This window comes from Acanthochromis polyacanthus, chromosome 11, assembly GCF_021347895.1.
Source record: "Acanthochromis polyacanthus isolate Apoly-LR-REF ecotype Palm Island chromosome 11, KAUST_Apoly_ChrSc, whole genome shotgun sequence".
Taxonomy (NCBI): Eukaryota; Metazoa; Chordata; class Actinopteri; family Pomacentridae; genus Acanthochromis; species Acanthochromis polyacanthus.
In genome coordinates this window covers 17,370,598-17,383,907 of record NC_067123.1, presented here as the reverse complement: position 1 = coordinate 17,383,907, position 13,310 = coordinate 17,370,598, and the positions used below count along the sequence as shown (strand labels likewise).

The following is a 13,310-nucleotide window of genomic DNA, read 5'->3' as shown; positions in this document are numbered from 1 at the left end:
TGTACTTTGCACTTGTGTTTGCTCATCACCTATTGTGGGTGGGGAAATACTTAAAACCAACAGAGAGAAACTCAAGCAAATAAGACAAATCAACAGCACCTCAAGGCCTCTCTTAAAACTGCTAACACAACTAACAGCTTGATGTAGTAATATTATCCATTTAGCAAGTTCATAGCCCCACACTGTGGTTCTGTGCATTTAGAAATCACGGACATACAAGAAAAGCAGCTCTTTAAATAAATATTTTATTTGAAAATAAATACATTTTCTTAAAATAGAATCAATAACATTACAAAAGCTTTGGGGGACGTAAGAAGGGAGGAGGAGGGTGGATGGGGAGGGTGGGGGTTACCCAAATGAATGATGTGTAATTTGGAACAAGGAGTACAATCTCACACGTTTATCTACCATCGTAAGACAAGTTCCCACAAAGTGTTGTACTGTACATTCTCAGCTGCTTTGCGGGAAAGTGGTGGCATCCCTCACGCTTGCTTTAACATGCAGTCTACTTGGTCTTAAAGCTTCAGGCCCTGCACCCAAAAACATCAGTATGCTGTATCTACACACTTGTTTGTAAAAATGTAGGATATAATCTCTTGTCAACACATCAAAATCAGTCACTGATTTACATTTACATCTGACAATTTTTTTTTCCAAAAGTACCTTAAATGTGTCTAGATCAACTTCACCTCTAGTCTACAGTACAAAGATACAATACACAAGAAGGCTGCGCTTATTGATATAGCATAATCAGAGGCCACTGTCTCACTAAGGCCAGAAGTTTTTCCATTTTAACTGTGAGGTTGTGAGTTTGTCTGGCTGCAGTTTCGCCAGGCAGAAAGTGAAACAGAGCAGGAAGTTGCGCTGGCACTTTTTCTGCCTTTACAACAGCGTTTCAATGCCCATTGTTTGACTCGAGAGCGTGGAGATGGCAGATCTCCAGAGAGAGACAAGGACAGCAGCACAGTTGTATTGGAACAGATTAACACAGTGCACCAGCACGGTCCTGAGCCCTCTGACAACTCCACAAATAGCAATACAAGTGCAGGAACTTCTCACTCAATTGGCCTGCAGCAGCAAAGCAGCAACCTTGACAAAAACCTAATTACCAACTGCACTACAAAAAAAGGAAGAAAGTAAAAAAAAAAGAAAGAAAATTCGTGTCACAGAACATGTCCGTTTTATAATTATTGAGTCATTGGAGAATGCGCAAGCCGACCTCAATTAAGACAAGCGTGTGAGAACATGTAATTTAAATCTAATCAGTAGAAAAGCAGCAGAGTAGGCTAATCTATGGCGAAAACAACAACTTTGCTGCTCGCGCGCTTTTCCAGCCTAATGAAATCAATGCCACAGGTAGTGGCAGATTTAAATAATGATTAAACTAAGTGCTGCCAGGGAGTGCTGTGTCCACACATTTTGTCCACACGCCAAAGTCTATCTCCCCACACAGCCTTCTGTCAGCTTCAGCACACCAGGGCGATGGTTTTAGGTAGGAGGATGCCATTCGGTGGGGATTTAAATGCCTCACTGCACAGACATACACAAATAACACAGATGCAAAGTCGGCAATCACACACTTTTTTTTTCCTTTTTTAAACAATTCTGATTTAGAAAAAAGAAATAAAAAAAAATCACACCTCCACTCTATGACCAGTGTCTGATAGTTTTTTGCTTGGCTTGTCTTGAGTCTTGCAACAAGCCACCTTTACGCTCTTTCTTATTCTTGCACTTCTATAAAGCAGTAACCCAGGATTTGCTTGCAATGATCGCATGATATTTGACATGGAGCAGTGTGACTTACAATAAAAGCTTTGTTTAAGCTATGTGCTACTTTGCCAGTCTCAGTTAATTTGCAGGTATGAGATGTAAGCATTTAATGATAGCAGGTTTTATCAGAGTCAGGTAAATGACACTGAAAGCTAAATAATGGATGTGGCACACTTCACCCAAACAGTCTAAGATATACCCATCATGTCACCCAGGCATGCCGCACAACCTCACTCTCCTGCTCTTCAAAGTAATGTCATCTTTTGTAGGAAGTTGATTTTGAAGAGCCAGCCTTCAATATGCACAAAAAACATTCTCTATTCCCTAAATCCCTTCATCCTTGTATAAACAAATTCATAGGGCTTGCTCTTATAAATTTGTAAGATTTCTGCTACTAGTTGAAGGTGTCATCAGAGATAAAATACATTTAGAGATGCCACAGAATCTAGCAGACGCAGATGGACAGTCTTTTCAGGTCGCCTTCCCCCATTGTGTTTGTTAAATTTACAATTATCCAAAAACCTTGGCACTGTAGGCACATGTGCTGTGGGCCAGATGGGTACAGACAGAGCCCGCTGCATCAGGATGCCTCAATTTGGCCAAAGGCGACAGATCTTACTGGCACCAGCTCAAAGAAGAGAAACCTGGCGCTTTTTCTACATTTTCGCTCATTACAATTCCTTATCAACTCGCAGGCGGGTCAGTGTGAAGGCGTACTAGACTCTGTCATATACACAGACACAGAAACACCCAAACAGAACAGAGAGATTGTCTCCTCTCGCTGTGCTACTGTGGCCGCTCAGTCATTCTTTGGGGTGTCCAGTCCAAACAAGCCAAACCAGCTACTTGCTGCTTCGCTCAACAGCTAACCGTGCTCGGCTGCTGTTTGCACACAAAGTCCGATATGAAGTCAAACTCGTTCTGTCCCAGGAAGAGCTCAGGCAGCTCCTGAACACGATCCAAACCAAACTCCAGCACCAGTGAAGTAAGAACCTCCTCATCGATCAGATCCATGTCCATGCCGTTTAGGCCCAAAGGACCACTGATGTGCTGCATGCTCGAAAGCTGGGCCGGGCCCACTCGGTACTGAGCGCCGTTGGGTAGGTGGTGGCCATTGGCTGAGCTCAGTGGGTGTCCATGATACTGAGTGTTGAGTTTCTGCAGGTGCATGCTGGCCATGAGCTGCTGGGAGGTGAGGTTACCAGGAAGGTACTGCTGCGGATGGCCACCCTGCTGCTGCTGCTGTTGTTGCGGGTGCATGTGGTGGTGCTGCTGTGGGCCCTGACCGTTGTACATCATGTTCCCAGACATCATTTGGTGGTGGTGGTTGGGCATGGGAGCTCCGTTCACGGGCCCCCCCATGCCTCCAGGTCCCACCATGCCCTGCCTCTGTCTCATGGCAGCCTCCATGTTGTTCTGAGGGTTCCTGCCGTAGTGCATCACCTGGCCATTGGGCAGACTGCGCAGGCCGGGCTGCCCGTTGTGCTGTGGAGGTCCATTCATGCCCATCCTGAAGCCGTGGGTCATGGGCATCATCATGTGTTCAGCCATGGCTGCTTGGTCACCCTAATAAACATATTTGTAGACATACAACCAACATTAGACTTTTAATACAACCTATAGTCATAACAAAATAAATATAGAAAAAGGGCGCTCCACCACTTTACATATAAAATTAATCTTTTACTGACTACAAAGAGGGCTACTCAAGCTGTAACACCAGCTACACTCGACATTTTAAGGCTTGGTGGAGCTTCCAAAGTTTTAATACATGATTTCTCAAGCAGAAAGTTAGAAGTGAGTGAATGCCTTATTTTTCCTCTAACAGTGCAAAGACTCCATGTGGCTCCTTGGCAGCACTGTGTATGTGCACCTCATTCACATCTATGTTAGTGGCTGTATGGTGAAATAAATGTGCCGATTATCTCCCATTCACTAGAACAGCAAACACAGAGAGGTGTGCCCATAATGGAGAAGCAAGACCTGGTGCTTAGCGGTCAGTATTGGTGACTTTCTTCAATGGAAAGTCGCTGACGTTTGTCCATTAATTCACTAAATTTATCGCTAGGTTCATTTTTGAAACTCCAAGATGGCTAATGCTAAGTATCCAGTTTTTACTGAAGTAGCCTTTCCATACATGTTTGAATCATTCATGATGGAAAGACAAAAACTTTAACAAATTCAATTTGGTATATCATCCATCCAGACTCCAGTGATGTCATCAGGGTTATCTCAACATGGACATGAAACAACAGACAAGAAGTTCACATTACAATCTGTAAGTGTTGGGTTTGAGAGATGCAGCAGCATGGGTCAGTTCATGCTCTCAGCATACCAACAAGGGTCTGCACAATATGCATTTTCTTTCATTCCACCCAAGTCTGATAGAGCTTATGTGGGCCATTCTATGGACATCCAGGTGCTGCCCAAAATTGGAGACCATCAGTACTACAAGTGTGTCGACTGCACAAGTGCCAACAAACCAAATGTTGCTTAAAACAAACACTTCTTGTCAACAGACATTAACTGTAATGATAAATTACAAAGGTGTGGCAGTGTTGTAACTCAAGCAGTCGCTGCCAGGTTTTAGAGGTATTTTGGTCTACACATGCTTTACATCAACAATGCCCCAACGCAGTAGGAAGTTCTTCAAAAAATTCTACGCTGTGCCCAATGTGTCTGCAATCCCACTGACGCTGTGTGACAAACTGATGTGTAAAAAATCCTGCTATATTATCAAAAAAGGGCAAAGCTACAACCACCCCCATGTATTTTATCTCTGTTCAATATGAGAGGCAATGCAACCATCTGATGCTACCTATTGTATGTATAACTACAACTGTACACATTAAAAGACTGCGCATGAGTCATGCAGAAACCATTAAATACCCTTATGAGGTAATGGGAAGCTCCTGAATCAATGTTTAAGTCATACTGGAGTTATCAACATCCACGTCATAACTACGACTGCGATGATCTGCGATGTACTGACATGCAGAGGAAAAGCATCAAATAACACGGACGTCTCACATCAACCAGTGTTTGTTGTTGTTGAAAATAATTACACTACCGTTCAAAAGTGTGGGGTCACCAAGGCAATTTCATGTCTTCTGTGAAAACTCACACTTTGATTCATGTGCTAACATCATTGTACGAAGGTTTTCTAATCACCAGTTAGCCTTTCAACACCATTAGCTAACACAATGTAGCATTAGAACACAGGAGTGATGGTTGCTGGAAATGTTCTTCTGTACCTCTATGTAGATATTCCATTAAAAATCGGCCGTTTCCAGCTAGAAGAGTCATTTACCACATTAACAATGTCTAGACTGTATTTCTGATTCATTTAATGTTGTCTTCATTGGAAAAAAACAATGCTTTTCTTTCAAAAATAAGGACATTTCTAAGTGACCCCAAACATTTGAACAGTAGTGTAAACAAAGATACTTAACTGATACAGAGTTGCACTGAACACAAAGTTGCTAAGACAAAGTTGCTACACTTTGTTCAAATGACATTCCTGTTTAGAAACCAATTATTACTGATTTCTTGATAGCTATCATTTGCATTTTTCTACATACTTCTGTGTATATTTGTTGATTAAGGCAGCAGCACAAGAAAACAGGCAGCTGCACACAACAAAAGCACCTCTGTGCGGTTGTATTGTGAGAAATGTAGGACTCGTATTTTTGCCAAAAATTCAACGTATCTCAGTCTCTTTGGTGCCATTTAAGACCATTCTTAAATTTATTTCACTGAATTGCAATACTAAGCAATATGAGCGTCCCTTTAAAAACAAACACCAAAACTGAAAACATGTTCATTCCAGTATGTTACAAGCCCTGTTCTTTTCCTCCAGTTTCCTAATTTGAATGCTTCCAGTCACAGAATATTTGTGAGGGAGGGGGGAAAAACACCAAAATTACCCCATCAGTGAATTACCACTGGATATCTCTCTGACGAGGGAGGGCAGCAGTACCCTTGCAGCCAAAAGGACGCAGAGGAATGCTTCTCCAGACCACACACACCTATTTCCCCCCATTATCAACACACAACACACTGCCTCTGCCTTCACAGGCGCTACAAAAGATCTCGCATCAAGATCACCTCCCCGTGCCAAACTGACCATGATCATGGCGAATCTGTCTTTTTTTTTTTTGTAGCGTGATTGGCTTGTTAAATTGGATGAGATTGTCGCCTCTAAATGGAATGATCAGGACAACAGAGCGAGCCATGAAACGACTGTGGCTAAACAAACACAATTTCAGGCTCCTGAGCAGCACAAAACCAACCGTGCTGCTGCTCCTGTCTGCTTGTGGCCATTCAGCCCTTTTAGTGCTGATAAAACAGGACACGTTCCTCAATAGTCCAAATCCTCACAATCCTGTGCTCCCGTGTTACCTAATTACAGCCTGTCTGTCTGTCTGTCTGTCTGTCTGACTGTCTGTGGAGCTTCAATGCAGATCTGGACTCTCATTCGGCAAAATTACACTTTGTAAATAGACAGTGTGAGGAAGGACTGTCTCATAATTGCTGCTATTAGTACACAAGCATGAAAGCTCTTTTTTCCCCTCTATCATCGGTTTATTTATTCTACTCGATGCCATCAAACCTCATTAAATAGCAAATAAACACACTGACAAGGTGGACCAGGAGTGAATCCGCCGCATGTAAGCACATCCAGTCAGCCTGCCTTTATCATTTCATTAGAAATAAGAAAATAGTCTCCGGGACAAAGGGGGATGAGCTGCCTCTCTACCTGTTTTAAGAGTAACAGAAGACGACACCTACCCGATGTATTAATGTGGAATCCGTTCGGAGAAGTTGGATCGGTGCCGGGCTCGTTCCTCCAGCTGATGCTCCGGCTACATGCAGCCCTGCGGCGGATTCAAACTCTGCGGCGTCTCGGTAGTCAGAGGAGTTTGTTTTCTGGGTCAACTCAGGGATTATATACATCTATAAAGCACACGCACACACAGAGAGAGAGAGATAGGGAGAGGAGGAGCCACCGTCCTCTCCGTCTCCTTTGTTGCCATTGGTCCTCCCCCTTAATCACTGTGCAAAGAAACATTCACTAACTACCTCCAGTGATCCAGCGGAGCAGCAGAGACCCGCTCAGCCGCGCAGCGTCCTGCCTTCATTACCCTCACACTATTATTAGTCATGATCCTCGCTCTCTTTAACTCAAAGCTTTCTGTTTAAAGAGCAGCGGGAAGGGTTTTTCAGGCTGAAGGCAAAGCACAGGCACTTCAAGCTGCTGAGAAAATTCATTTGTTCGAGATGTTTCTACACAATTGCCCAGCAATAGATCTACAGGGTGTCCCTAAAGTCTGGAAACTAAAGAATTGGTCAAATTCTGCCATGATATGCTTTAGTGATACATTCAAACCCTAACCCTATATTTTGACATGTCCATCCTTCACGTCCACTAAGAAGTATCAGTACTATATATTTTTAGCCTCTATAGTTTAAATATGGCTTTGTTGAAAGAAGAGAGAGTTGAACTGGTACTTCTCAGTGGAGGTGGAGGATGGACATATCTAAAGATAGGGCTAGGGTTAGGGAAGTGATTTTTGGGGCTTGCGTGAATTTTAACCATGAACAATTCTTTAGTTTCGGCAGATACGTTTGGTCAACCAGAACGGGGTTTGTCCATGACACTGCCCGTTTCTTTAAACTTTTGAACCACCTTCGCCACCATGGAAAAGCCAAATGGACTGCTCCTTGGATGATGCGTATTAAATTCATCTGCTATAATTTGATATGTCCACTGAGAAGCACCAGTTCAACTCCTTCTTCTTTCGACAAAGCCATATTTAACCTGTGGAGGCAAAGAAGTATAGCTAATGAGATTTCCTGTGTGTCTAAACTTTAGGGACACCTGTATACAGCAAAGTCTATCACGGTGAAATAATAATAATAATAAACTTTAATTATAGTGCGCTATTCTTAAACAGAGTGTATGAAGAGCTTTACAGAGAGTAAACCAGACTAGTAATTGCCAACAAAGAAAGGTCTAAGAATGAAAGAATAGAAACAAGACCACAGCGAAACAAAATAAAACACTAAGTTTACATTAATGTCTGCAAAAATGAGACACACTACATCCACACAAACATGTTGTCATTCTCAGATTTGTAACCAAAACAACCTCTGCCCGGATCAATGTTTTAGCAATGTGTCAGAAATGATCTCTGTCCCTGCCAACACCTGAAAACATATCACGTGACTATTCACTACACTGGGCACGTGTGTGTGTGCAGAGGGTGAGTTGCTTAGTTGTAAAACATTATGCAGAACTAAAACAGCAATGGCAAGTTATGCCTTGTGGACACAAACTTGGACAGCTGCCGACACCACATGGTATGTAGTTGTTGCTATTATACTACTATTCTAGTCCACAGGAATCCTCTTGGAGGACTCTGTCCCATGAATGCACAGTGTGTCGTATCTACATATTCTGTGCATGCACACGACTGTAGTGGAGAGATCCATGAGGACACTTATGTGAATCCTCGTATACATATGGACAGAAAGTATAACACTATTTAGAGACCAGATATTTCTTTGCTTGGAAAGGCAACAAGGTGGATCAACTGCAAACACTAAGGAACACAAGCGGATGTCTTTGGTGACTTCTGGGAAAGATTACGATGAAAGAGGCATGACGAATTAGAGATCAACATTTACCAACTGATATGACCCAATCATGAAGTGAACGTGGGCTGTGTCATCATTTCCAACAGTCTTAGTGTTTGCCCACAAGGTTTCACCCGAGGGATGGGCTGGTACATGAAGCGTTAAAGGGTCTGTGTTATTATTATATGATAAAAAATACTTTAAAATCAATCTTAAGCCTATTTAGACCGTAGTGCAGAAATTCTAGGATGGATATGATGTGCAGTGAGGTATCAAGGTTTACCGTGGATATTAACAGCTTCTTCTAATATTGGCAGATTTTCTAAACTAATGCAAACAGAACTGAACAACCAAGTCTTTTTAACTAGTAATGCCATGGTTGCTTTCATACAAAATACAAAGATACCGCCACTGTAAAAACCCTTCATTTTCAGATGCCTTGAAGCAATGTCAAAGGAAGGAATATCATTGGAATCGTTCAATTTGGGTCTCAGCTAAAATCATATAAATATCATCTGCATAATGTAGAGGTAATATATAAATTCCAAAATAACACTAGGTTAGTGTAGAACCCTGAGGAACCCCATGTAGCATATTTGAACTATAGGGCTTAAGCCGCACAGTCCATAAATGTTTCAAATGATTCGGAATTTCTTTAGGACAAAGCAGATATTTGATAGATGGACGGATTTTGTCATTGGATTATCATTTATTTGTAACATGGCAAAGAATGTGGCTGTAGCTTTAGCTATGACGACCATATTCTCCAAAATACTAGAAAAAACTCTTCAGCAATAAGCTGGATACCTTCATAGAAATGCTTTGCCACAAAATTAACAGAGATTGTTTCAGGATCGAGAAGGGGGATATCATTTAAGAGGAGAATACAACTTCAAAATAAACAAAATCCATACAAACAGAAAAGATTCTGTGTTTCATTCTGCGGGGTAAAACTCTGGAACTGTTTGGGTAAGGAGATAAACTCATGTCCAAACATACAACAGTTTAAAACTAAATACAAAGATAATGTTTTCACAGAATACAGGTGTGATGTGGGGGTGTGACAATCACTGGGTGTGCAGAGGTTACTGTTTATAATTATTGATTTCTTTAAAAATGTATTTATTTATGCATATTAGTTCAGTCTTTTCTTTCTGTTGTGTTTTACTGTTGTTAGGTCCTTTTGTATGAATGCAAACGGACATATTGGTGTTTATTTATTGTAAATCATGTACACTATTATTGTTGTTATTTTTATTATAGCTGATGTTATTATTATTGCTTGTAAATGGTAGAATTTTGGAGAAGCAGAATGAATAGATTTGTGATCATTATGTCAGGAGAAGGGGTGGGATTAGATAAACTCTGACTTCTTCCCACTCCTTTTTGAGCAACTTATTCATTGTCTTTTGTTCCTGTTTTCTTTTTATGTTGAAATGTTCAAAAACAAACTTTCAAAAACAAAACAAACAAAACAAACTGCCCCTATTGGCCACTGCACATGGCAAGTTTTCCTTAGGCACCCGATAACTAACCAGAAGTCTTGAAGTTAAAAAGCTAATTTGTGATTTAACAGGAAATTGGCCACAATTTTGATAACTTCATGTACATGTACATTACATGCTAGTAAAGTCAGTAACTTGAACTTAAGGAATAAATGATGGATACATAGTAATTTGATCCACTGTTAATCGAAAAATAATTATTTGGGCAGGTTTGTCACAATAACCCCAGTGTATAAAGTAGAAATGCAATGTGACTGTACTTATTTATCAATTAGTATAACATGAACAGTCATGTGGACTGGAAGAAACAACTCCCAATAAACACAATCCAGGCAGAAACTACAGACCCTTCAGAAATGATCAGGCAAAACCGCTCTGTTGTATATAAATGTTATTCTTAGGAAACAATGTTGCACAAGCCCAGTAGCAGCCAAAGCCAAAACATGATGACACATCTTAATTCCCTCCATATGAAACTTCACCCTGACAGAACTGCAACATGGGAAAAACCTAACTTTACCCCAAAAGAAATCCTGGTAATATCCTGGTGATTTCTATGGAAATTAAGATTTGCAACAACATAACCCAGATGATGTAATATAAAGTTAGCAGGGAATATTCGTTCGTGACGGCGGTATCCGGATATTAATTTTGGTATCCGAATATATATAATAATAATAATAATAGATGATTTCTATTAACTAATAGACACAAGCTTTATTCCTTTCTTTATTTTTGCACCATTTCAAAAGTTCACCTAACATTTATCTGACAGTTATATGGAAACACAGCTACTGATAAAATGCAGTTGCTGACCCCTCATAAATTTGTCAGTGTGTGTGCACATTTCCATATTTCCAATTTCCACACTGTGCTTTGACTACACTAGATGTTTTCTGATGTACTATGTTTTTAATTTGCTGTTACAAAGTTTGCTGATTGTTGAATGTAGAATACCTTTGTTTCCTGCGGGGGTTTTTTTTCGCATGATATGCACTGATGAAACTGCTGAAACAATGGCAACCATGTGGTAAAATGCAGTGGTCCAGTAATTATGGCTCTAAAAGCATTCTCTGATTATGAGTGGCTCTTGCCTGGTTGTCATTCGATACATTTGCATAACGTTAAACCTTGCAGGGCACCTTTAAATCACTGTGGCAGACTGCAGCACCAAGTCCCATTCACAATAAGGAGCTACCTGTTGCCACTCCAGCTTTTAAGTGCATGAGCAATGTGCGAATGGCCCATTTCTCTTTTTTGTTCTACCTTCTTGGGGTAATGTCCCATTCACATCATATTAGCATCACCATAATTCTCCCATTTTGTATGTAAAATGTGTTCACATTTGCATCCAAATTGTAGTTACATCCATGAAAATCAGATTTATCTGAAAATTCTAAATATCTACACTCACTGGAGACATTTGTTTTTTCAATATGACCAAATTCATTGTAAGTTATGATCCACTGCAGTGCACACAATATAATTTAAAATCATATAATGACAATATGTGGGTGTTATTTTCCCCCCACATAATTAAAAACAATCCCAAACCCACAGTAAGGTTTATAGCCGCCCTTATTCCAAGTTACCCATATTCAATATATTAAATGAGCGCAAGACATTTCAGCTGAACCCAAGTCAACACACAAGCTAATTAGCACCGTACAATTCCTCTTCCACTGCTGTGATGCCTAAAGAATGAAATAATAAACATGTCTCTGCAGATCTATTTAAGCAGCTCCTGTCGCATAAACAAATGTGAAAACAGCCACGATCTTCTTATTTATCATAAATGTCATAAACAGACTGTCTAATGAATATGGCACATATACGGCTCAATGAATTCAGCGGCAGTTTTCCTCGCCGTAGGGCAGAAACACATTTTACTTTACCTAAGAGGCAATTTATTCCAGTGACCTTTTTACGAATCTGTTTGGCGGTGCTCTCTCCCCCTCCCTCTCTCTGGATGAGGGCAAGTTGCAGAGCTGCAGCTGGAGCCGTGGTCTGTTGTGATTACCTCGTGTGTGGCTCCGTGCTACTGCTGACCAAAGTTACCTTTTGCAAAAGCTGCATTAATCATGTTGTGAAAATACATAAAGCCCTGACTGGAATAAGCATGAAAAGGACAGACAGTCAGTGTGAATGGACCTGGGTGATGGGGGGGCTTGGAGCCGGGAAGAACAGCGAACAAGAAGCAACGAGTAATATGAAACCCGCATGTACAGCTTGGGGTGGTGGGTGAGGTGGAGGGGACGAGCAGGACTGATGGGAAGAAAGAGGGTCATAAAGGCCGAGAGAAAGTGGATCCCTGGTGCTGTTGTCTTTGTTCTAGCAGTTGCACGTAAGCAAATTAAATGCAATCCAGCCTTCTACCTTTGCATAGAATCTGTGGTTATTACATAATGTCGTCCATCATCCAAAGACAAAATAATACTCTCCCGATACCACAGGCTGACTCAAGTCTGCAAAAGATTAGTATGTTGGATCACTGAGTCATGGTATAGATAGGACTCAGGCTACATGAGCAATGATCAATACCAAAGAGTAGCTGTTTCATTGGGTAACTGTCAGAACACATTTCCTGTCTCACTCTGACCAGCAAGTCGTTCTCAGAGAAGCAGACATGGTCAAATAAGCAGAGCAGTCTGAAGGGTTGTCACATTATTACACACAGCCATGTCTAACAGCACTTGACAGTATTCAACAAAGCAGCACAGAGATGAGTGATTGAGCGATGCGTTGTCCTTTGGTATTCCATCATATCCCTGAATCGTTATGCAAAAGCCAGGCACTGTGTTTTCTTTATATTAACCTTAATCTGAAACCTGCAGCAGTGAAAGACACCTCTTCAGATCAGTTACTTAAGTCAGAGGTTGTTGCTAGAGGTACGGACCCGTACCCGTAGCCTGTGGACTACAGATACGGCACTTTCCATTTGACAATCAGATACGCGAGATCTGGTCACGTGACTCCCAGTAGACGCTAGCGGTACGGACCCGTAGTATCGGCACTACAGGTACGGACCCTAAACCTGACCCTAACACTAACCCCAACCTTAACCTTTGCTTACATTTCAACAGTTTGCAGTGGTTAGCAGCTTCTTGACTCGCGAACGGGTCCGTATCTGTCTGGTAAATGGAAAGTGCCGTATCCGTAGGCCACAGGCTACGGGTAAGGGTCCGTATCTGTAGACACTACCGAAGTCAAAGCTGCACTTTTAATAAACATAGTCAGTGGTAAACTTCTTTGTGGTACGTGTCACTGAGCAACATTCATTCGAATGGGGGAGGCTCCATATTATAATCTCTATCCAGTTCTTCGTCATACATCCATTTACAGCCAGCTTTGAAAGCTACAAAACCCAACATTAGTAGTCAGATTTTTATTTATTCA

General features: G+C 41.3%; 1 protein-coding gene across 1 annotated transcript; it reads right to left on the bottom strand.

The window, feature by feature from the left end:
* Positions 1–229: 229 nt before the first annotated feature.
* cited4a (Cbp/p300-interacting transactivator, with Glu/Asp-rich carboxy-terminal domain, 4a) lies at positions 230–6,871 on the bottom strand. Its single transcript, XM_022214721.2, has 2 exons — positions 6,562–6,871; positions 230–3,336 (listed from the first exon to the last, which is right to left on the bottom strand). The coding sequence occupies exons 1-2, from the start codon at positions 6,724–6,726 to the stop codon at positions 2,629–2,631; spliced, it is 873 nt and encodes a 290-aa protein (XP_022070413.1). The 5' UTR covers positions 6,727–6,871; the 3' UTR covers positions 230–2,628.
* Between the last annotated feature and the right edge of the window lie 6,439 nt (positions 6,872–13,310).

Bases quoted from the DNA above. Each gene is read 5' to 3' on its own strand.
- cited4a (XM_022214721.2), bottom strand. From the start codon at position 6,726: ATGTATATAATCCCTGAGTTGACCCAGAAAACAAACTCCTCTGACTAC. The intron at 3,337-6,561 runs GTAGGTGTCGTC...TATGTTTATTAG, and splicing joins ATTCCACATTAATACATCGG to GGTGACCAAGCAGCCATGGC.